At 48.5% G+C, this 25,668-nt stretch overlaps 1 protein-coding gene across 1 annotated transcript in view; it reads right to left on the bottom strand.

Annotated features, from left to right (window-relative positions):
• The window catches only part of TTC7A (tetratricopeptide repeat domain 7A), a 116,046-nt gene extending 90,384 nt beyond the window's left edge, over positions 1-25,662 (bottom strand). The window contains exons 1-3 of the mRNA XM_029938506.1: positions 25,419-25,662; positions 15,176-15,339; positions 9,799-9,967 (exon numbers count right to left, since the gene is read on the bottom strand). Of these exons, the coding sequence (XP_029794366.1) occupies positions 9,799-9,967; positions 15,176-15,339; positions 25,419-25,602 (517 nt within the window). The 5' untranslated portion in view covers positions 25,603-25,662. The remainder of the gene's footprint in view (positions 1-9,798; positions 9,968-15,175; positions 15,340-25,418) is intronic.
• Between the last annotated feature and the right edge of the window lie 6 nt (positions 25,663-25,668).

Here is a 25,668-nt window from a genome sequence, read left to right as displayed (position 1 = left end):
CTGTAACCACTGGTTTGTTCTCTACAGTTAAGAGTCTGTTTTTTGGTTTCTCTCTCTTTTCCTTTGCTTGTTCTTTTTGTTTCTTAAATTCCACATGAGTGAAATCATATGGAATTTGTCTTTCTTTGACTGCTTTGTTTTGCTTCGCATTATACTCTCCAGCTCCATCCACGTTGTTGCAAATGACAAGATTTCATTCTTTTTTATGGCTGAATAATATTCCACTGTGTAATACCACCACAACTCCTTTATCCATTCATGGACACTTGGGTTGCTTCTATGTCTTGGCTATTGTAAATAATGCTGCTATAAACACAGGGGTGCACATATCCCTTTGAATTAGTGCTTTGGTGGGGCGCCTGGGTGGCTCAATTGGTTAAGCATCTGACTTCGGCTTAGGTCACGATCTCACAGTTTGTGGGTTCAAGCCCTGAGACGGGCTATGTGCAGACAGCTAGCTCAGAGTCAGGAGCCTGTTTTCAGATTCTGTGTCTCCCTCTCTCTCTGTCCCTCCCCTGCTCCTGCTGCCTCTCTCTCAAAAATAAATTTTAAAAAACATTAAAAAATGAATTAGTGCTTTTATATTTTCTGGGTAAATACTAAGTAGTGTGATTACTGGATCATAGATAGGGTAGTTCTGTTTTTAACTTTTTGAAGAACCTCCATACTGTTTTCCACAGTGGCTGAACCAGTTTGCATTCCCACCAGCAGTGAAAAAGGGCTCCTCTTTCTCCGCATCCTTGCCACCACCCGTTGGTCCTTGTGTTGTTGATTTTAGTTATTCTGACAGGTGTGAGGTGATATGTCATTATGACTTTGATTTGCATATCCCTGATTATGAGTGATGTTGAGTATCTTTTCATGAGTCTGTACATCTTACCAATTTATAAAAATGAAAAAAAAAAGGAACACGGACAACTTGACCCGTCTTCAAAAAGTGCATGCTCTTGGATCCACTGACTCTACTCCTAAGAATTTATCACTAAAAAATTAAAGACATAAGCAAAAATTTAGTTTGAAAGCACTATTTTCAATGGCAAAAAGATGAAATTTAACCTATAGGTTCAATAACAGGAGACAAGTTTGCTAAATTGCACTAGATTCTAACAATGCAATTCAACTAAGCTTTAAATAGTGATGTAGATGTATATTGGAAAATGGCTCATAAAATACTCACTTTAGAAAAGAGATTATAAAGTATGATTGTATGAACTTATTTTTGTTTTTAAAAAACCCATATATAGGGGCGCCTGGGTGGCTCAGTCAGTTAAGCCTCCGACTTTGGCTCAGGTCAGATCTCATGTTCATGGGTTTGAGCCCCGTGTCAGACTCTGTGCTGACAGCTCGCTCAGAGCCTGAAGCCTGCTTCCAGTTCTGTGTCTCCTTCTCCCTCTGCCCCTCCCCCTCTCATGCTCTGTCTCTCTCTGTATCAAAAATAAATAAAACATTAAAAAAAAATTTAAAAAACCCATATATAAATCTATAGGAAAAAAGACCAGAATGATATACCCCAAAATGTTTATAAAGATCTAAGTCTCTGTTTCCTGAAACACAAAATGAGAATACATGCCCAACTCATGTGGGTCCGTGAAATTGAAATTAGATGGTATTATATAGATTAGAATGCATGCTCTCAGAGAAATGTTGAGTGAGGCTCACAGTGATCTCTCTGGAAGGGATTTGGTCCTTCTCTAGAATGCCAGACTCTAATTCACGGAGAAGAGATTCCTTCCAACACCCCTCAGTTAAAAGTGCCAGAGTTCAAACTAGATCCAGGTCTTCTGGCTTCAACACTGTCTGCTGTCTCAGCCCAGACTCCCTGTGTCTCCCCCTACCTGCTGTGACCCCCAGGGGTTCCCAAACCTCAGGCTTCTGGCCAGCCCCTGGTGGCCGAGGTAGAGCTGTCACCCCTGCAAGCGGATGGGCCCCTCAAATGTACCCCTCACAGCCCTGCCTGCACTCCACACCCCCAGGCCAGGCAAGAACTCAATGAAGGCCAGGTGCCCACACAATGAGCACACCTAGCTTCCTTCCAAGATGCCCTCTGCGGACCGCAGTCTGGGGACAGAGCAGCGGTACCGACAGTGCTGACCTGCTTGCCCATGCCCCTCTGAGAAGGAAGCCAAAATCAGCAGCTAATTTCTGCCTCACTAGGACCAAAAAACAAAAACAAAAACAAAACCCTGAAACCAAACATGCCACTATGTCCTGCCCTAGGAGCAGCCTGGTGTTTTTATTTTCAAATTCTAATCAGCCACAAGTTTCCAGGTGAGAGCAGAATAGTCTGGAGTTGCAGTGACCCAAAGAGGCCAGAAGAAAAAAAGAAAGGAAGAGAAGAGAAGAGAAGAGAAGAGAAATGAAAGGAAAGGAAAAGAAAAGAAGCAAAAAGAAAAGAAAAGAAAAAAAAGCAAACACTTGAGAAGGGAGGAGAAGAGAATTGGTGGATCATAATTCTCACAGCCGCTAAGTGTTTTTTTACATTTTTACTTTCCACAGCCTGTTCACCACTTAGCACCTTAGCTAACTGCGGCCATTTTTCTCCATCACCAGGCAATCTTCTACTGTCAGCCAGAGGGCAAGCCTGTTCAGAGCATGGACTGTTGGCCCCCCTGCTGCTGGGCTGCGAGCAAGAGGGGAAAAGGGCAGGACTCGTGGCTTTTCAGAGAAATGGGGAGTCATCCTCCCTTACGCGTTACCACGCTGAACTAGCGCTGGAGAACTGGAAGTGACACAGGCCTGAGGGGAGAGGCAGCCGTTTTCCAGTGAACGGTCCTCTGAGAGGTGGAATGATGCTGCGGCTTGTGGGGTCACACTGGGCAAGCTTGGGATGTTGAAATTGCAGGCCCTGAAGCTCCTGCGTACCCATCAAAGCATGGTTACCTAGAGCGAAAGTTCTAGAACACCAGCAAGGAGACACCTTGAGCTTTACTTCAAGGCTCTCATACTCAGTTGCTCCCCACACATCCCCTGCCCCCACTAAACAAGTCACCTCCATTTCTCCTGGAGCTTCTCTTTGGAGTTCTCCTTTACCTGGAAGGCACCTCTTCTATTCATCTACAGATGGTTCCTCCTTAAGTTCAGGTTCACCTCCAAGCTAACCTGGAAAAGCTCTGTAACTAGTTACATTCACCTCCCTCTCTGCAACAGAGTGGTTCAATCTCCAAGTACATTTTTGGCATCAGGGATGATGCCAAAAGCTGGAGAGCCGAGTTTAAATGCTGGCCTGGTCGGTCACTAGTGGTGTAACCTGAGGTGAGTCAGTTCTGCCTGCGCTCTGGGATTCTGCCCTCCATACCTTTCACCTACTTTGGTAACAGCACCCTGATTTTCCTTTGAGGAGCCATTCTTCCAACTCAGTCTACCAGATTCAGGTGGAGAACTCATACCCGGCACCAACCAAGACCTAGATGCTGGTCACTGTAACTGATTCCAGGGTAGGCATGAGACAGAGCCAGGCCAATGAGGCACTCTCTCCTTCTGAGGCTGTAAGTGCTTATGTACAGAAACACGTAAACCTGGAGGTGCTAAGGCATCGATACATGGAGCCCCCGGATCCAGCTATGCCTGATACCTCCCAGGACTTTCTAGTTACATGGGGTCATACGTTTCCAGTGCCTCCTTGCTTTTTGTTGTTGCTTTTCCAGCTAGTGGGAGTTACGTTTTTGTCATTACATCCCTAAGCCTGGTTATATGGAAAACTGGTCCCCAGAAGCAAGATGATGTCAGAGGGTACAATTTCTGAAGTGCAAGCCTGGCTGACTGCAGGTCAGATACCAGAGTGAGGGTTGACCCTCTCGCAATTGAGAAACTGGAATCCTCGATACATAGCAGCAGCAGTGCCTGTTGAAATGCAGCCTATTTTGTCTTGAGGTGAAGGCTGGAGCTTCAAGGCCTCTGGTAGAACATTTCAGGATATTAGCCTATGTTGGGTACTTCTTAGGGTCTACAGTGAGGCCTACGAAAAGGGCAAGCTTCACTCCAGCAATCCCTCTGGATGATGCAGCTTTGCCAGGGGCTCTTTTTGCCTGTGGACAACAACCCAAGGTGGCTGATGGTCAAGTCAGATAATCAGGGTTGGAAATTTTCTGCTCCTGGAGCAGGGAGATCAGACCGTATCAAGAGCTAAGGATAAGGCCTGGGAAAGGCCTTATCCCGCCAGGATCTCACAAGGACCCTATACTGTGGCTCTCATGTGCTGCTACAGAGCCAGATGCAGCTTGGTGGCAAGAGGTATGAGCACCCCTCAGCCCAGCCCATTGCTTACCCATTAAACTGAGGGCTGGGGGCTGCGAGGGGTCCTGAGGCCTGCTGCAGAGACAGAAACCTCTAGGCCTGGCTCTAGAGCCAAGGGCTCTGAGTCAACAAAATCTCTAGCTCTAGTTTCTTACCCATGGAGATGATCTGATGCCAAATGTTCAGAGGCTTATTACTAGGTTGCTCTGGAGAGCCTTAGAGCCAGACATACCCCAAACCTGGAAAACAAGGCCTCAGGCCACTCAATTCGTAAGGCAATCTCAGGTGTGTTACCCCCATTTGGAAGGGGGCTGCTAAGGAGCTTTGCAAATGCCCCTCTCAGGTGACAAGGCAGAGAACAGAACTGGGGGCAGCCACTGGCCAGGGCCCCCAGGCCAGGCAGGAAGTCCACTGTCCTGCCCCCAACAGGCCGCAGAAATAAGCTACAGACTAGCCACCCCAGGGTAGTTTCTATTTCCTGATTTTTCCAAACCATAGACTCCACTAACACTGTGGCCTGTCGAGTCAGGGACTGGACAGGAAAGAGTGGCACCAGGGAGCTTATGACTCATCGGTCATGCCACAGCTACTGCCTGCTTAGCTCCCGCTCCGGAGAAGCTGCTTCTCCTGGAGCCACATCACACCAGAAGCAGGCTTTGCTCACCTGACTGCCACTCCTTCAGGGGAAGGGACCCCAACTGTGCATCTTGGCAACCCTGGCAGGTGCCTGCTGAATCAGCAGCTGGCAAAGTTTACTTTCTCCTCTCAGACATAGGGCCAGGGACCTTGAGGGGTACAACGGCCAGGGGCCAGATGCCTGACAGGAGGAACATACTGACTTTTAACTGGGAAGACTGGGTCAACGTCCAAATGAGCTTGAAGGAGAAACAGAATGCTATAGCCTGCAGCTAATGACGAGGGAAGCCTCCTGGGGAAGAGACACCTGAACTGTGCCTGCAGGGAGTGTCAGGACTATCTCTGTGCGTGGCAAATACAAAAGGGCATGTTGGGCAAGAGTAGTGGCCCCAAAAAAGGTAAAGGGACAGAACTGTACATCACGTTGGACACCGGGAGGAGACCTCATTCAGCGGGAATGTGAGTGATTCCAGGGAGGGGAAAAAAGGGAGAGAAGACTGGGGCTGCATAAGGAATGACCACCTGTCCCCCAAGGGCTTCAAGTTCAGCGGAAAGACGGGGCTGGGAGCCATGAGCAGGCAGGATCAAACAAGCAGGCGCTGCCGAGGGCTTCATGAGGGTGGGTGGCACTGCAGACAGGACTTCTGAGAAGGGCCTTGAAACCAAATTATTCTAGCTTAAAAAAATTTTTTTAAGTTTATTTATTTGTTCTGAGATAGAGAGCATGTTGTGTGCATGCTTGTGTGCAAGTGGGGGAGGGGCAGAGAGAGAAAGAGAGGGAGAGAGAGACGGGGTTTGATGACAGGGAGATTATGACCTGAGCCAATATCACGGGTCGGATGCTTAGCTGACTGAGTCTTTCAGGTACCCTGGGTTGTTTTTTAATACAAAGTAAATGGAAGATGTTCCCCTGAATAAAACCAAGATGGTGGTGGCGCAATGCCATAAAAAATAGATGGATACCATCTGTACCTGGAATGGGCAGGGAACATTTCCTTTCCCAAGGCTTTCCCCTGGTCTGACATGCTTGGTCAGGGGGTGGTGGGCTGGCAGAAGTCACACGGGAGCCATCGCAGGGCCCAGGGAACAGGGTGGGAGCAGGCAGACTTACCCCTCCAGACCAGGTCACCGATGTTGACGTAAGGAAGTCTTCTGAACAACTCGCCCACCAACACTGCTGCCCCAGGCTGCTTCCACACTAAGTGGACCCGTGGGACAGTGGTGCAGGGCTTCACCGGTAGCTGCAGCTCCTGGCCGACCCAGGGCTGATGGAGGCCAAAGAGGGTAAAGCCCCCCATCTTCCCAAGGCCCAGTTAGCCCCACCGCAGGCTCCTCTCAGGGACAGAATATCAGTGCCCACCGGCACCATTCCTCCCGGCAGGCCCCCGGGTTCTGCAGTAACAGGCAAGAACCTCTCCTTTCTCAGGGCTCTGTGTGCTGCACTCTCATTCTGCATGAACCTGGCCTAGAGGTAACTGCTGTCTGCTCCCCAGGTGGGGTCCTCTGTCACAGGCAGGATACAAGCTTGGAAGATAACCACCTGGCCATCAATCTAAGCTTCACTCCTTACAGGCTGCATGACCTTGGGCAAGCCTCAGTTTCTTCATCCAGAGAGTAGGCATACCAATTCCAAGGGAGTCCCCTTGCAGAAGCTGGAGGGTCATGTGACCCCCACACAATATACACACATTGGCAAGTACTATTTCTGCATTTCAGGCATGAGAAACCCAAGAGTGCTGCAGGAGCCCCCTCCCTCAAGCTTCTCGGTTCGTGTCTAGACCCTGAGAATCAGACAGCATTTTCTGGTCTCATCCACATCCCCCTGACTTCAGAGGAAGGCCTAGTCCTTGTGAGTGATGCCTCAGAAGGACACATCGCCAGGTCTCTCTGCCATGAAGGGGAAAGTGGGTGAGTTGAGTGTATTTTTATGTCTTTGGGGGCTGGCAGTGAAGAGACCCCAAGCCTGCTCCTGACTCCCTTAACAAGGCCAGGAGCTCCATGTTGGAGATACCCATACACGCTCCCCCACCGAGCTTCTAGGCCTGGTGACACAGGGCCCTGTCCTCTCCCCTCTGGCCAGGTATGCCGAGAAAACCCCCTGCCCCACTGGCACCAAGTGGACCCGTGAAGCAGAACCCAGTGCAAAACAGTAAATAAGCTGTGGTGTAATGGCCTGGCCAGGCAGTGCTTTGGAATAGGGAACGCAGGCTCCTGGGGGGGTGGCTACTGGCAGACAGGGCCTAAAGCTGCAAGGCTGCCTCGGGTGGAACATTCTACTTCAAACAAAGCTGACTACTGTCCTGGGTAAGTCGCTCCACTTCCATCAGCCTTCCTCATCTGTAACATGGCAGACTGGTGTAGACTGCTTCTGTGACTGCTCTCAGTCTAGGCTTCTGAGCAGCACTACCATGGGGGATCCACAAGCTCTGGCTGCCCAGGTTCAAATCCCAGCTCTGCCGTTTCCTTGAAATCCGTGAGTCCCTTCCCCTCAACTGAAACTCCTTGTCCAAAGCAAGGGAATGAAGAAAACACCTAATGAAGGTTACTGTGTGGATTCAGTGAGGGCGTGCCTGGCATGGAGTGAGGGATTAATAACTATCATTATCCTGTGAATTCTGTGGCCTCCTGCCACCACCATCCTTTTTATGGACTGAATGTTTGTGTCTCCCCCCAGCTCACATGTCATATGTAGCCCTAACCCCCAGTGTGATGGTACTTAGAGATGCTGCCTTCAGGAGTTAGTCAGGGTTAGATGAGGTCATGAGGGTGGAGACCTTGTGATGCGACTGGTGACTTTATAAGGAGAGAAAGAGATGAATGAAAAGCCATGTGAAGGCACAGCAAGAAGGTGGCCATCTGCAACCCAAGCAGAGAGCCCTCACAGATACTGACCCTGCTAGAACTTTGATCTTGGATTTCCCAGCCTCCAGAACCCTGAGAAATAAATTTCTGCCTTTTGAGCCACTCAGTCTATGGTATTTGCCATGGTAGCCCAGCAGATTAAGACAACCCCATGCCCAGCCATCCCCATCCCCTTCTGTCTGCATGGGGAGACCCACCAGGTACCCCCAAACCCAGGAAAATCAACATCACACACACCCTGGGCCCCTCATGCATGATCTCCAGCACAAGCAGGGTCAAGGGAAACTCAGCATGCCAAGCAGCAGGCAGGGCGCAGTCACTGCAACAGGACAGGACGGACAAGCAGAGAGGAGGCAGGCGAGTGGGAGGCCACGTGCAATCAGCGAGGGGCGGGGAGCTAGCACAGGCCATGACCACGCAGCCCACGCCGGTGGCGCTCGGCTCCTTACCTCCCCTGCAGGACCTCTGACCACCAGGACTGTGTTCCCCCAAGAAGCTGGAGGCGTGCTGGAAAGAGTAGAGAGCAGAAGACAGGGAGCAGTAGGTAGAGCCAGGTCTACAGGAAAAAGTGCTGGAAAGGGCCCCCAAGGAAGGGTGTTAGGTTTGGGGAGTCCATGGCAGAGTGGTGATTTTCAAGAGGCCCAAAAGACCAAATAGTAAATGAAAAATACCCCCAAGACCAGCTTTATGCTGGGGCACAGAGAAAGGGACAAGAGAGCCAAGGGAGAAGACCTCACATACTGGATCATCCCAGATCGCCACCTGCCCTCCCACATGCTGGTGTTGCATCTGTCCTGGGTGACAATCTCGACAGACTTCCTGCGAGGATAGTCTCTTCTAAGGGAAAGGGATCCAGGGGTGGACAAATAGCCCTCAAGAAGCCCAAGAGCCAGAATCAAAGGAGGTCATGCTCTGCCCACATGTCAGTCAATCTCCCGGGATCCAAAGGAGACAGAGTGGAAGTCCTAGCCCTGGTTCCATCACAAATCTCTGGGCAACTCTGGGCGAGGTACATAACCTCTCTGGGCCTCAGTTTCCCCATATACAAGATGGAGAAAATGTCTCTATCTACAACATAGAAGGTGACAAACACTCTCCCGTTTCAGACATCCAATCTCCATATGGCCATAAGCATGTCTAGACTTTTCTCTGGGGGCTGGTTTGTGCTGGAATAAGGAGATGCCCAAACATCTAAGATTCCTGAAAACAATATGGGCGGGGGGGGAGGGGGGACTCCTGGGACACCTCACTGCCACCAAGAGCCATCCCTCAGGTTCTGTGACCCCAGGGTTCATGGATCCAGAGAAGAAGAAGCCTGAAGCACAAGGTCTGGGGTCAGGCTTTTATGAACATGTAACCTCTTCAGGGTCAGTTCAATAGCACTAAACAGTGCTCTGGGTGGGCCACCATCCACAGCCTCATTTCATGGAATTTCTACATCCCTGACCTGTGTGCCCGGGTTCTCACCAGAACGCCCCTCACGCTGGGAACGGAGTCTGACCTGCCCATCACTGATCTCTGTGCCACTCACAGGTGCCCAACAAATACTCGAGGAGGGACAGGCCGCTCTATACCCAGAGCACCTGATCTGTAGCCAGTGTGGGTCCCAGCCTGACAACAGGGTGGCATAATTTCTATGCCTTTCTCAATGTCATGACCCAGCTGATTCCTCTTGGTTACAGTAACCCTGTGAGGGCAGGTTTTACAACTCTGTTTCTCATAGAAGTCAATGGAGGCCGGGAAAGGAGAGGTGGTAATTTACCAGGGGCGTGCAGTTGGGCGGCTAGTTATTGGCAGAGCCAAGGTAAGGACCTGAGTCTCCTGACGTCGGGTCTGGTGGCTGCTGACAGTTAGCATGCGCTGGCGTGGCTGGTTTCCACTGGTGTCCACCTGGCTGGTCAGTGCCTGGGCACTACGAGGGGGTCACGTATCTTGGACACTGACCCTGAAGGCCAACAACCCTGAAGTATAGCATCTGGTCTCCTACAGCCACCACCTGCTCCTGGCGCATGGTGGCGGGGAGCTGTGGCTTGTGCCCTCCAGCGCCCCAGCTGCATCCACACCTACCTTTAATGACAAAGGCCTCCGCCAGCAGCCGCATCTGATACAGTGGCTTGTTCTCCATGACCATGTCATCAATCCCAGCCCGTGCATACATGCTGATGGCATCTCGGTACGAGCCCTCCACATAATGCAGCTTGCCCTGGATCAGCATGGCCTCACACAGGTACTGGGGCTGAAAGGACAAAAAACACGTTAGCAGGCTTCTGCCTCAAAGCCCCCACCCCACCCCCATCCCCACCCCTACCCGGTATCCTGGGATGAACTCCCGCCCCCTCCCACAACTTGCCTAAGGCCCTCCTCAGAACTCCCCTCTCCCTCCACGGAAGCCTTCCCTGGTCCTCAATACGTGTGGCATCCCCCTTCTCTCCACACCTGCAGTCTGTGGGCTACACTAGGGATCTCACTGAAATCCTTACACAAGTGCCCAATTATTTCACGTGTGTGTGTTCTATGTCCCCCAACCAGACCCCAGGCAGCTTGCAGACTGGGCTCTGTCTTCTCTCTCCTGAAGCCCAGAGGCTTCTGCCAAGGCTGGCACTCAGGCATTTGTTCTCAACACAAGCAGGGAGTCAAAGACCCAGCCAAATTTTGAGGGGCTTAAAGCTCACATAACTGGGGAGTCCTCTTTACATGCATATCTGTACAAATATACAATGAGGAGAACAGCCTTGGAAGGAAGCCATGCAGGTAAGGGGCCAGCAGCTGAAGCCCCACCTGCAACAGCAGGACCTCTGGCGAGAAGGGCCCTGTGAGCAGTGGAACAGGAAGGCAGGAGAGCCAAGGCCTGCTGGGCTACCATCCTCAGTTCAAGTGCAGAGTCAAGTGCTGAATTCAAGCCGGTTGGTTTTCTTCCTTTTCTTTTCCCAGTACTTCTAAAGCTCAAACCTTCAACCCCATACAAGGACTCTCGGGGCCTCCCTCAGGAGGTCTACTCAGCTGTGCCCCAAAGTCCTGTTCTCGGACGTGTGCCCAGCTCCGCTCCAAGATCTCCCACGTTCTGTGGCCATTAGCCCTAGCCCTCTGCCTCCATCTCTGTGCTCAGCAGGCCCACCACACCTTTGGGCCAGGCTCTGGGTGCTGCCCCTACCACCTAGCAGCAGTTCTGTCCACAAAGCTCCTTGGAGATGCAGTACTGGCCCCCACTCCGGGCTTCTGTGCTACCTGCTTCCCTTCAGGGAGATCGGAGTCTAGGGGACCTGTAGCCCCAGGGAAAGCCTCCACCACTCCCCACCACCTACTGCCCTCTCAGAAGCCAACTAAGAGATATGGAGCACAGCAAAGCCAAATTCTCCTTCCGCACTGGTGTTTTGGTCATTGTAAATACACATTTCCCCCTTGCCTTTGCTCACACAGCTCCCTATCTGGAACAGTCTCCCCTGTTTCCCCCTTGGTCTATCTGGATCCTCTTCCATCCTTTGGGAACTTGCTCCAGGCCTACCTCTTCCTAGAAGCCTCCCCGAGTACCAGAGGGCTCCTTTTGCTGAACTTCTAGCATGCTTCCACCAAGCAGACCCCCTCAGCCCCTGTATGCCTGACCTGCTCCGACTATCGGTTAATGCTCCAAGGCTGTATTTTTCAAGTGCATCTTCTAGTCAACCCAAAGAGGCCACCCACTCCCTATGCCAGGGCCACAGATGACATAATCCCAGAGCGTTGGGGCCCATGGTCCCTCCTAGCTGGACAAAGATTCTGCTGTTCCCCATGTTGGTTTTGAGACATAGGCACATTTTCTTTTTGCTCGGACTCATTTTCACCATGGGTGAGGGCAAGATGATAACACCCACCCCCACGTCCCATCAGAGCAATGCCAACAGCATCAGAGCAATGTGATTCCAGAAAAGAGCTTTGGACTTTCCTTTGGAAAGGAGCTAGATAAATACAGAACATGAGTCATTATTTTTCTTTTAATTTTTGTTTGTTTGTTTGTTTAAACACAGAGAGCGTGAGCAGGAGAGAGGCAGAGGAAGAGAAAACCTTAAAACAAAATTTTTTTAATGTTTGTTTGTTTTTTTTGAGAGAGACATAGAGAGACACAGACAGACAGAGTGCGAGCAGAGGAGGGGCAGAGAGAGAAAGAGGGATACAGAGTCTGAAGTAGGGTCCAGGGCCTGAACTGTCAGCACAGAGCCTGAAGTGGGGCTCGAACCCACAAACTGTGAGATCATAACCTGAGCTGAAATTGGATGTTCAACCGACTGGACCACCCAGGTGCCCCGGAAGAGAGAGAATCTTAAGCAGGCTCCATACTAAGCACAGAGCCTGATGCGGGGCTCTATCCCCCAATTCTGGGATCATGACCTAAGCCAAAATCAAGAGTTGGCCGCTTAATCGACTGAGCCACCCAGGCAGCCCACAAACTACTTTTAATATTTTATTTTGCCTAATCAACATCAAGTTTTTTGCATTGGCCTAGATAATGGGGACTATCTCAGTGTTATTGGTGGCTATGGTTGTCTTCCTAAGTGTGATTTGGCATACAAACAATTTTCATAGAGGTGCCTGAATGGTTTGGTCGGTTAAGCAGCCAACTTAAGCTCAGGTCATGATCTCACGGTTCGTGGGTTCGAGCCCCACATCGGGCTCTGTGTTGACAACTAGCTCAGAGCCTGGAGCCTGCTTCAGATTCTGTCTCCCTCTCTCTCTCTGACCCTTTCCCACTCATGCTCTGTTTCTCTCTCTCTCAAAAATAAATAAAAATTTAAAAAATTAAAAAAACAAAAACAAAAAAAACCCAGTCTTCATAATAATACATGTGTATGTTGTTTAGCCAATGCAGAGAATGAAATATTGGCATGGGGAAAGCTCCAAGTTAAAGTTCTTGTCAAATATGGATCCAAGGACTCTGATTAGAACCAATGCATGTGCACGTATGTATATCAATGCACAGAGAAAGGCGCCTGGGACATGACACCAAACAGTGACCAGCACTCACTCTGGGGATGAAAGTGGGGGTGGGGCTGACAAACAAAAACTTCTTATTCAAACCACTGCTGCTTATTTAATGACTTTTTAACAGTAAGCCTGAGTCATTTTTTACTTTCAAAACAATTTTTTAATATTTAATGGAGTCTAGGAAAGGAAACAATTAAAAGGGAAAAGCCTGGGACCCACCAATCAAGTGCAGCCCCTTTGACTGGCAGATGAGGAGGGCCCACGAGGTCAGAGGACATGCTTCGGGTCAAACAGCTGGTTTACTACAACACGAAACCTCCCAGAGCCACCATAATCCCTGCTGAGGAATCTAACGACAAGATCCTTAAGCTGCCAGGACACTTCGCCTACAGAAAAAGCCCCACACTTGTTGGCCTGGTTTTTCAGTCCCCGCTACTGGCCCCAAAGTCCCTCTGTCACCTCATTTCTCACCATTCCCTTTTGTTCCTGCTAAGTGACATACTTGAATGAAAATCTTATAAGAGAAACCATTAAATTATATACTGCTTCCTTCTTGAAATGGCATATCCTACCTCTGTGTGTCAATACCCTCCCCCTTTCCAGGTCTAGACCTCCCACCCCCTGAAGAGTCTGATTCTAATGCCACCATCAGCCCAAGTTGACTCCACTGCACCCTAGTCCCCTTGAACTTGCCTCCTCATGTACACTAGTCCTGTGGCATGTGTCACAGTCCACCTAGGACAATTTGCTGGTAAGACTTATTTTCCCGGGGCACCTGGGGGCTCAGCTGGTTAAGGGTCTGACTTCGGCTTAGGTCATGATCTCATGGTCTGTGAGTTCAAGGCCTGCCTAGGGCTCTCTGCTGTCAGCTCAGAGCCTGCTTCGGATCCTCTGTCCCCCTCTCTTTCTGCCTCTCCCCCACTCACTCACTCTCTCTCTCAAAAATGAACAAACATAAAAAAAAAAAAAACACCCTTATTTTCCCAGTAAACCTGCAACCTCCCTGAGGGCAGGGGGTACATTGAATCAGTCCATCTTTATTGTACTCAGAGTATAATGGCTTGCATAGAGTAGTCGCCATAAAATGTTTAACTCAGAAACTATATTACTTTAGAACATCTTGGAAAATTCATGTCCTTTTTGGGTCTCAATGACATACCCATACCTCTATTATAGCTCAGGATACACTGTAATCTAGAACGGTCTCAAACTTTAATGCACACGAGAATCACCAAGAGAGCTTGTTAAAACAAAGATTCTGATCCAGATTTTGCATTCCTCAGATAATGCCCATACTGCAGGTGGGTGGACCATGCTTTAAGCAGCAAAAGCTGGAAAGAGCTAACTATACTTCCCTCTGTACCTCTACTCAGTGCCTTTTATACAGTAGGTGTTCAATAAATGCACAGACTTAAACTGGCTTGCCTTTTACTGAGTACTTCTGTCCCTAGCCAACTTGGCATGTTTGCCTGTCTCCAACTAGATCACAGGCTCACTGAGGTCTTACTTCCTTGAGATCCCTAAGGAGTCCAAAGGACCAGGCACATACTAGCTCAACCAAGTGCTGTCTGGTAGAAATATAACTTAAGCTACATGTAGAATTTGAATTTTTCTGGTAAGATTTTCAAGTCACATTAGAAAATGTAAAAATAGGTTATAGTAATTTCATTTAAAAATTTCTTTTAATGTTTATTTATTTTTGAGAGAGAGAAACAGAGTGTGAGTGGGGGAGGGGCAGAGAGAGGGAGACAGAATCTGAAGCAGGCTCTGGGCTCTAAGCTGTTAGCTGTCAGCACAGAGCCCGATGTGGGGCTTGAATTTCAAATTGTGAGATCATGACCTGAACCGAAGTCAGACACCTAACCCCCATTCAGGCACCCTGGCGCCATTAATTTTAAGATATTTTAATTAACCCAATTTATCCAAAATATTATCATCTAAACATGTAAGCAATATAAAGAATTAATGATCTTTTACATTCTTCGTTTTGTGCTAAGTCTTCAAATTCAAGTATATGTTTTACACTTGGACAGCACAGCTCAGTTTGGACTAGCCTCATTTCTTTCTTTCTTTTTTTTTTTTTTAATGTTTTTGTAATGCTTTATTTTGAGAGACAGAGAAATAGAGTGTGAGCAGGGAGGGACAGAGAGAGATAGAAGGAGGCACAGAATCTGAAGCAGGCTCCAGGCTCTGAGCTGTCAGCACAGAGCTCAACATGAGGCTCGAACCCATGAACCTCGAGATCATGACCAGAGCTGAAGTCGGACGCTCAACTGACTGAGCCACCCAGGCGTCCAGGGACTAGCCCCATTTCAAGTGCTGAAGAACCACACGTGGCTAGTGGCTACTGTCCTGAACAGTACAAAATCAACCCTTAAGGGAGACTTGCCGCTCAGGTAACCAAATGACCCTGGGAGAGGGCTGGATGACAGACAGGAGGCAGGAGGGAGAGGAGGGAAGGCCCCGGGCACAGGGGGCGGCTACTTACAGACAGCCTCCCGTGGTTAAGGATACTACTCAGGTAGTTTCTGGCCTCATTCATCTTTGGCTCATTCTTCTCTGGCAAAGAAATGGAGTCTTTTATCTTTGTGTGGTTCTCCTTCAAACACTGCTCCAGGAGGGCCTCAGCCAGGAGCAGCTTCCCAAAGTCATCTGAAAAACAGAGCAGTGATCCCCTGAAACTGGGGCCTGTCCTTGTACCCACACAGCCACTCCTGCCCCAGCAAACAGATGGCCCAGGGCTGAGAAAATAAATACAGACACAGTTTTCATAAAGTTAAACAGCCTTTAAAGAAAAAACACAAGCATTCTATCATGGGCACAGTACAAATTGCCCCTTCAAGTTTATTTTCTGTAGGTTAGTGGTTGGGGAGGCAAAGTTCCCAAGATTTGGGACAAACTCCCCGAATTTCAGAATTTAAAATGAAGGACAAAGTCACACCCATGTTCCATTGTGGGCAATCAGTTCTTTTTTTAATTTTTTAAAAATGTTTATTTATATTTAAAGGGTGGAGAGAGACAAAGACAGAATCTGAAGCAGGCTCCAGGTTCTGAGCTGTCAGCAAGCACAGAGCCTGATGTGGGGCTAGAACTCACAAGCCGTGAGATCAAGACCTGAGCTGAAGTCAGCCACTCAACTGAGCCACCCAGGTACCCCAATCAGGTCTTTAAAAAAAATTTTTTTAACGTTTATTTATTTTTGAGAGACAGACAGTGAGTGAGCAGGGGAGGGGCAGAGAGAGAGTAAGATACAGAATCTGAAGCAGATTCCAGGCTCTGAGCTATCAGCACAGAGCCCGACACAGGACTCAAACTCACAGACCAAGAGATCATGACCTGAGCCGAAGTCAGCCACTTAACCAACTGAGCCACCCAGGTGCCCCAATTAGTTCTTTTTTTTTTTTTTAATGTTTATTTATTTTTGAGAGACAGTGAGCAGGGGAGGGGCAGAGCAAGAGAGGGAAACATAGAATCCAAAGCATGCTCTAGGCTCTGAGCTGTCAGTGCAGAGCCCAATGTGGGGCTCGAACTCACAGCAGTGAGATCATGACCTGAGCTGAAGTCAGACGCTTAAATGACTGAGCCACTCAGGCACCCCTAGTTCTTAAATCAAGAAGGAATTACCCCCAAATAACAGAAGAGGAAAAATATATGATGTGGTTTGATACATTTTCATGAGCTTGTAATTTCCACGTAACCAGAAAACCATGGTTTTCTCCATTTTTACGGTGTTTTAGCATAACCAAGAGCAAAGAGTTACATCAGGAAGCAGATACGCTGGTGTAGCAGGGCAAATCCTTGGACGTGTTTAGCTCTGGTACTTTCTGGAGTTCTCTCACATATGTTAACCCATCTCCAGACCTCACCGGCTGGCAAGGGAATCCATACTGTTTGGTTCAATTTGCCGTATCCCCACACAGCACCGAAAACTCCAGGCTTGTGACCGTCTTGCTACCACAGGGAGGTGACCTGGGAACGGATGGGATCCCAGTGCTCAGTGTGCGGGCTTAGAGGTTGAGCGTGATTTCACGGTTAGCCTCGGGTGGCTGTGCTTGGTGCGGCTGACTCCCTGCCCCTCCCCTGCACCCAGGGTGCGGACCGGACCTGCCACTCACCACAGGCGCCCACTAAGTAGTCGCCCAGTGAACTGGATTCTCTCCACTACTGCAGAGGAAGCCATGAGGCTCAGAGAGTTACGTGCCAACCCAAAATGCCTCCGGGAAGGTCTGCTTGGTCCCAAGCCTTCGCAGAGCTCTACTGCCAGGATGGCATTTTTAGACCCACTCAGGAATGCCACTCACTCCTTACTCTCAGGACCACTGCAGTTTGCTCAAAACTCAAAGCCACAGACCCAAAATTGCGGGCCTCTGAAGAGCTTTTCCGGTTCAAGAGGAGATTTCCTGCAGAGAACGCCCTGAATGCCCAGATCCCAGGGAGCAGTCACACAAGGGTTTTTCTCTGAGGATGCCAGAGCCTGTGAGTGATCCTTGGGTATCCACCTCAGGATTTCAAAATTAACATCTAGAGGAACTGGCCACGAAAGTACCTAGTTCAAACTCTGTTCCATCACTGGTGGAACAGGAGTTGGTGGGACCTCTATAAAGGGCAATCTGATGACATACATCAGAATTATTTTTGTGCAACCCACTGATTTCCATGGTCCCACCCCTACACAGGTCTTGGCGTGTGTGTAAAATGACTGACCTATAAGGTGATTCCTGCGGGGCTATTTATGATAACAGAAAATTAGAAACAATGTTTATGTCCATTGACATGAGGCTGGTTAAATAAAGCATCGGACTTCCATAAAAGGGGGCACCACACTGCCATGAAAAAGAATGCAGACGCTCCGTGCTGTGAACTCCATAAGTCAGTAAGAAAGCAGAGTGCGTACAGAGGGCAGAAATGTGCGCTTACGTGTGAAAACATGTGACAGGATTCATATCTGATGGCCTTTCTGGCTTATAGGGAAGGTGGCCGAGAGGGAGTGAGGCTTTTCATTCTTTACTTAAGGTCCCTTTGGAAGCTTGAGCCATGTGAATATATTATCTAGTCAAAAATAAGATTTAAATCATTAGAGAAAGATAAATATCATATGGTTTCACTCTTGTGGAATTTAAGAAACACAACAGATGAATATAGGAGAAGGAAAGGAAAAGTAAGATAAAAACAGACAGGGAGGCAAGCCATAAGAGACCTTTAAAAACAGAGCACTGAGTGTTGCTGGAGGAGTGTGGAGGCAGGTTGTGGGCTAAATGGGTGATGGGCAATAAGGAGGGCACTTGTTGGGATGAGCACTGGGTATTATATTAAGTGAGAAATCACTAAATTCTACTCCTGAAACCATTATTACATTATATGTTAATAACTTGGACTTAGGGGCACCTGGGTGGCTCAGTTGGTTAATCCTCTGACTTCGGCTTAGGTCATGATCTCACAGTTCGTGGGTTCGAGCACCACGTCAGGCTCTGCGCTGACAGCTCAGAGCCTGGAGCCTGCTTCCGATTCTGTGTCTCCCTCTCTCTCTGCCCCTCCCCTGCTCATGTTCTGTCTCTCTTTCACAAAAATAACATAAACATTAAAAAAATTTTTTTAAATAACTTGGATTTAAATAAAATTTTGAAAAATTAAAAAAAAGATAACTATATTAATAGTGATTCATTATTTATGACAACTCTACCATACTAACATATAAGAATAGGGAAAATGGGTCTGGGTTATTGGGAATTTTCTATACTATTTTCACAATTTTTCTAAAATCCAAAACTGTTTTAGAATTTAAAAAACTTACTTAAAAAATAAAATAAAATAAAATAAAATAAAATAAAATAAAATAAAATAAAATTTAAATCAACTAATGAGGCACCTGGGTGGCTCAGTCAGTTGAGCGTCCAACTCAGGTCACAATCTCGAGTTCATAGGTTTGAGGCCCACATCTAGCTCTATGCTGACAGCTCAGAACCTTGAGCCTGCTTCAGATTTTTTCCAGTCTCTGCCTCTCCCCAGCTCATGCTCTGTCTCTTTGTCTCTCAAAAAAAAAAAAAAAAAGACAAAAACAAAAAATAACACATTAAAATCGAAAACTCAAGAATGAAAGGCAATCTCGATTTCCCAACGTCAGCTAGGAGGAGGGGCAGGCTACGTAGTAGATGCCTGAGCTGTGGGCCACCAGGCAAGTTGCTCTTCCCCCTCCAACCTGTTCTGCACCTGTTAAACCAGAGGTAGGTTCAGGAACCTGCTTCTTCAGAAGGAACTGAGTCCTTCCTGGGCTGGTCCCCGGCTCTCCTGCTCTCAGGCTCTCTGCAGTCCAGAATGCATCTGCAGCTCCCCACCAGGCCCCGCCTCCACCACCCAGCTGCCTGCCTGGAGCTCCCCAAGGTATTCGTTGGGTCTGTTGTTCTTTTCATGCCCAGAGATTCCTTCTCAGCAACCCTTAATCTGGAAATACTCCCCAGGGCACAACACCTCCCCTCCAAGTAATGGGAGTGTCCTCTAGTTACGTGCTGCTCAGAGTGAGATTGGGGGACTTGCTCGGATCTGTGTTTGTCACCCAATCCTGGGGAGATGAGTTCAATTTAAAGTACATATTTAGAAACATTGATGATAATGTGAGAAAATAATTTTGTATCTGTTGAACTGAATAATTAAAAACAATGGGGGGTAAAATGGTGGCTCAGACAGTTAAGCATCTGACTTTGGCCCAGGTCATGATCTCACGGTTCATGGGTTCGAGCCCTGCGTTGGGCTCTGTGCTGACAGCTCAGAGCCTGGAGCCTGCTTCGGATTCTGTCTGTCTCTCTCTCTCCCCAAAATAAATAAACATTAAAAAAAAATGAGAGGTAGCAGTTCACATATCTTACGAAAGTATCGGAGCACAACACAATGGGAATTTAAAAAAAAACACAACCCAAAACATGAATGTAATCCTTCACTGCAGACTGCTTGAAACAGAATGCCTTTTACTGCACAAGGGGGGGGTCAATATTTGCTGAGGGCCTACTGAGTGCCAAGTACTTTATTATACAGTAGTATTTAATCTGCATAGCCCTGAAAGGTAGATACTACTCCCATTTTATAGATGATAATAAAGATATGCAATACTGCTATGGTCCCAGCCCACAATAATAACACAACACAACATGACAGGCTGTCTCTCCTGCATTCCAGGCACAGCAGAGCTTCTGGTAGTTTAGAAATAAAGAACAGTCCAAGGGCTATAAAAAGTAAGTTCAAAGGTAAAAGGAATTCCAAGTAGTAGGAATTCTAATAGCAATTCCAAGGGCAGGGATAAGGATTGTTCTCATCCTCATATACCTGTGAGTTTTAGACTGTTTTTTTTTTTTAATTTTTTCAATTTAAAAAAATTCATTTTTGAGAGAGCATGAGCGGAGGAGGGGCACGGGTGGGGGAGTAGGGACAGAGGATCTGAAGCAGGCTCCAGGCTCTGAGCTGACAGCAGCGAGACCAATGTGGGGCTCAAATTCACAAACCATGAGATCATGACCTGAGTCGAACTCAGACACTCAACTGACTGAGCCACCCAGACGCCACCAGACTGTTCTATAAACTAACACTTAAGGTCCTTCTCCAGCCTTTTTGCCCACCTCTTGATCCCACCAATGTCTATGCATTTTTTAGTAGATACAGGAGGTGTTGGGAACTGAACTATCTTTTTTTCCTTGCCCACATCTCTTCCCTCTCAGCGCTGCCTTCCTTCCCCTTCTCCCATCCATCCCACCATTCCCGACTGGCCAATCTATGGGACTGAAGGCTATTTTAAAATTATAAGTTCTGGATTTTCAGTTGTTAAATAAGAACCCAGATGGATTAGAGGCTTTCCTGTCCTTCCTTCTCCGAAGGTAAGACATGGCTTTTCATCATCTTCTGGTCTAAAACCTACTCCCTATTCTGATTTGGGTAAAGTATTTCAGTTTCTTGCCCTCCCAGAGGCATTAGGAAGACCTTCCTGACAGTGACACAGATTCTAGCAGCCCAGCCCAGCCCAGCCCCTGCCCTGGGCAGAGGCCCCCACTTAGTGGTCCCTCAACTCCCTACCGACCTGGTTTTGAAGGCCTCTGGCAGCTAGCTTCCCATCTGCTCTCACCTTCTCCAGGCCTCTTTCAGGGTGCTAGGCCACAGGGACCCACTTCAAGGCTACCTGCCCCTTCCCCAGAAACCACAGGTGCAGGGCGGTGCCTCCTGTCCCCAGTCTGCAGACAGGAAACCTGGGTCCCGCCGGGCAGGCCAGCCTTTCCCCACTAAGTCAAATGGGGACATCGTGGTCTCTGCAGCTGCTCAACACACAGGACCTCGGAGGGCTGCGAACTCCTAACCACAGCGAGAGGCGGAAGAGGCCAAAACTAGTGAGAGGCCACCTGCCTCAAACATACCCCCTCTAACTCCAACTGAAGAAATGCTCAGAAAAATCTCCAGTTCAGGAAAAAAAAAAAGATGAAGGTGACTACAGATTATGAGACCGATGGATAGATAGAGGGGCAGTCGTGATAAAGGCAAGTACAGCTTAAGAAATCTAGAATCTAGGGGGTGGGTATACAGGTGTTCACCAAAAAATTCTTATAGTTTAGTTGTTATGTTTGAAATTTTCATAATAAAATACCAAGAGGAAAAAAAAGAGACACTCAAGCTGTTAACCAAATACAACGTGTAGCCTTATTTGGATCCTGATTCTCGCAAATGAACTGTAAAATTAAATCATTAGATCTGTTGGGGGTGGGGGGTTGTGATAATAGTATGGTGGTTTTACTTTTCAAAAGAGCTCTTATTTGGCAAGAAAAGAAAGGATTATATGATTGATTATATTAAAATAGAAGGCTGCAAAAAAACAACAAAAAAATGAAATTTCAACCCATTATCTAAACCATTATCCTATCTCACACCAAATCATCCTATCGATGACATTCTAAGAGACTTATAGAAATCCTAATTTGACTTTAGGATTCCTTTTGTGTAGCAGACCTCTAATCTTAATTATGAAAAATGATTTTTTTTTCTTTTTTTTAGGATCCTACACTGGCTCCTGATAGTCACAACTTTTCTTTTATTTTAAGCAAGTTTGTAAAATGTTTATTTATTTTTGAAAGAGAGACAGGGCATAAACCAAGGAGGGACAGACAGAGAGGGAGACACAGAATCCGAAGCTGGCTGCAGGCTCCAGGCTCTGAGCTGTCAGCACAGAGCCTGACACAGGGTTCAAACTCGCGAACTAAGAGATCAGGACCTGAGCCAAAGACAGACACTCAAAAGACTGAGCCACTCAGAAACCCCTCCACTTCTTTATGTATGTGCTGACACACACCACCGTAAGTAAATCTTTTGGCAATGAAAAGAAACAAGAGTTCTTATTAATAAGTATCTACTACGATATTCAGTGTGGTGAAGACACAGGTTGGGGTGTAGCTCAAACAAGACAGTTTCATGAGTTCATAATCACTGACGCTGGTTCATGCAAACATGGGGTCCATTCTTCAGCTTTTTTGATGCTTTGGAAATTTTTCATAATATTCTTTTCTTTTTCATTAACCACTTGGACAGGTTCTTTGTTTTTACATGAACAAACTCCATCACAGCCAGCCACACGCTGGGGTTCCCCTGCTCCATCCTGACCCAATCTAAACCGGATGTGAGTTTGAAAGAAAATGTACACACGGTGGCAACCACCTTCCCCCTCGGTGGGTGGTGGGGAGCAGCCTCCCCTGATAGCAGAGGGCAGGGGCCCCTCTGCCTGAGATTCTCCTGACCCTTTACTCCCACCAGACTCCAAAGACGCCCCCCTATCGGTCTTTCCCTCCTCCCCTACCCAGTGCCCCCTGGACTGAAGCAGGTGCCCTGGGAGCAGTTTTTCATTTTTCGTTTCTGTAGGAAACCTTGCAGAGACAGCTGGGGTCAGGACCTCAGTCTATAAAACGGGATTCATCTGGGTCTTGGCTCCCCCCCCCAATACATTCCCTCCCTCTCCCAAAATATATAACTGTAGAAGCTTCTGGTCACTGACTATACGAGTCTAACAGGCCAAGTGGAACATTAAGCATCTCTCTCCTGGGCTGGAGGGGGTCAGTGCCTATACCACACCAAAAAAACAGGCCCTCAATCTCTGAGTGATCAAGGAACCCTGCAGAAAAGAACCAAAATAGCAGAATATCGAAAAAATGCTCTACACGTGGGTTTTAGGACTCATTTGTTTTCCCAGCGTGCCTGCCTGTGTGTTGGGACAGTGTATCCAGATTTAACAGGGGGAGAGAAATCACTCATAGAACCAAACCCCAAAGTTGGCAGGAGGGATTTCAATGCCCCTCAGTCTCCCTCCTTTTGTCCCCACAGTGAAGCCAAGCCAGGCCCTTGTACCCCTCCCCCACCTTCCCTGGCAGTAGACTTGACGGCAGGAACTTAGGCTTTCATGCAGGCTTTGCCACATACACATTATGTGATCTCTCTGGGCCTTGGTGTCCCCATGTGTAAAATGGAGACAATAATTCCTTCTCTACCCACAAGGTTTTTTTTTTTATAAGAATTTAAAAACAAAACAGGGAAAGAACTTTATAACCATACTATACCATTTGTAAATTATGCCATACCAGTGTTTCCCAATAATGCCTCATAGAATATGGTCAAGGCAAGTTTGATAAATGTGCTATTTATACTCTAACCTTGGCTTATACATCACAGGCAGGTGAGCATATTAAAGGCTCTGAAAAGTCCTGCAGTAGAAAAAAAAGTCTGTATAACAATATTGAATCTATTAGCTCCAATTTCTTTACCTTTTGGGCTCCCTAAACTTGTTCCTCTTGAGATACTAATTAATTACATAACCTCCTTGAGACCACCGAAGAGCACTTTAAGAAACTGGACTCAAAGGGCGTCTCGGTTGTTCCGTATGTTAAAAATCTGACTTCGGCTCAGGTCATGGTCTTACGGTTCATGGGTTCAGGCCCCGCATCAGGCTCTGTGCTCACAGCTCAGAGCCTGGAGCCTGCTTCAGATTCTCTGTCTCCCTCTCTATCTGCCCCTCCCTCACTTCTGCTCCGTCTCTCAAAAATGAATAAATATTTTTAAAAAATGTTTTTAAAGAAAGAAACTGGACTCGAGGAGGTTGCATTCCTATCTTGGCCCAGCATATTTCTCTGCAGGGCTTACTCAGATTCCCATAACTCACCCAGGCCCCAATGCCCTCTGTGTGGGTCCATTTCCACTCCTACCCTTGGAAGCTTTACCCCACCACATTGCCCCATGCGGGGGACAGAAGAAAACCTGCAATTTCTCTATTCTGCCCTGGAAGAGCAGGGCCCACCAGCTTCTCCTACCGATTGCTCTAGTCAGTCCCCTCACCCATCTCAAAGCCTCAACTTGACCATCCGTCCATGTCACCTGCCCCTCAGTGTCCTTCTATCCTTCCTCCTCAATGGGCAAACACACTCTGCCCTTCCCAATACCAGTCGGAGGCCAGCACACATTCTGCGGCTCCCCCAAAAGCTTTTCCTCTGAGCTCTGCCATCTATTGCACAATTGCCCTCTGGTCACCTCTCTGCCTCCTCGTCCATCTTGGCGACTCCTCAGGCTGGGATTTTGTGCTACATCTCATTAAGAGGTAACAAGTGCAGGAGGTTATACTCAAAAGCCTGGGTTCAAATCCTGGCTCTACCCCTTATTGACTGGATGATCAAGTTATTTACCCTTTGGGGGGCCTGCTTCCGTATCTGCAAGCAGAGCAAACAAAAGTACAGGCTTCATGGGGTTGTTGGGAGGAATTAGTGAGTTGACTGAAGTGCTTGGGGCAGTGTCTGGCACATAGTGAGTGCTGGGCAAGTGTTAGCTGCTATTATTATTATCACTATTATTAGTGTCATCATCATCACCACCACCACCATTCTGTGTCCCCCACAGAACCTTCCACAGGCTGGGCAGTCTTTAAACCTCTTCATATCTGTATCCACTGACTCCCTGCCTCCTTCCACAAGGCTCTAATGTGGTTGCGAACAGAGAGGGCTTCCGGAGGGCTCTCCAGGCTCCGCTAAGGGCACCAGGAACATGATTTGAGGTTGGAGACTGGGGCGGGGTGTTTTCCTCCCCTCCCCCCTCCCCGCGACTGCCACATCAGGGTGCTTTCCCATCCCAGCCATCCCAGTCCTACTGCCAAAGCCAGGGCTAGATGGGTCCTGAGTCCAACCACTGATGAGGAAACAGGTTTACCGGGCCACTTTCCTGCTTCACCACCCTACTCCGGAGCTGGCCAACACCCCCCCGACCTTGTCTGCTGTGGACAGAGCTCAGTTGTCAACTGGACTAGGGGGAAAGGAGTGAGGGCGGGGAGAGACACACAACCTTCACCTGATGGAGTTTAGGACCGGATGCGAGGTGAAGGGAAGGTGCAAGAGTCCAGCCCTTGCCCCGAGCTGACCGGAGTTGCCCACATGATCCCAAAGGACAGAGAGCAAGAGAAATCTCTGTCTCTGTCTCTGTCTCTGTTTCTCTCCCTCCCCACCCCCCCCCCCACCGCTCCCAAACCTGCAAGTGGTTTTTCTCCTGGGGCGTAAGAACCTTCCTAATTCTGTATTCACTGACTGGTTACTCCTGGTTGCTCCTAACACCAGCACTACAGGAAGGGTAATACCGAAGGCGGCCGTCGGCGGCCGGGAGGCAGTCGGGACCCGCTTCCTGGAGGAGGCGGTGCAATTCGCGCGCTGGGTACTGGTGAGCCAGCCCCTTCCCTCACTCACCGGCGTCCAGAGAGGTGAACGCGGCGCTCGGGCCGGTTCGCCGGTGGCCTCCGCCGCCGGGCACGCCCAGCGTCTGCAGCTGCCGGACCAGCTCGGGCATGCGGTCCCAGTGGCCCTCCGCGCGGCAGCGCTCCAGCTCGCTCTCCATCTTCAGGTGGGAGCCGTGCGCGCCCTTCGCAGCCATCTTCGCGCGGGCGCTGTCATGGGAGGTGCGGCCAAGAAGTGGAGACCCGGCCGGGGGCGGCGTCCC

Source organism: Suricata suricatta, chromosome 4 (genome assembly GCF_006229205.1).
Source record: "Suricata suricatta isolate VVHF042 chromosome 4, meerkat_22Aug2017_6uvM2_HiC, whole genome shotgun sequence".
Taxonomy (NCBI): Eukaryota; Metazoa; Chordata; class Mammalia; order Carnivora; family Herpestidae; genus Suricata; species Suricata suricatta.
This window is presented reverse-complemented; position numbering and strand designations above follow the sequence as displayed.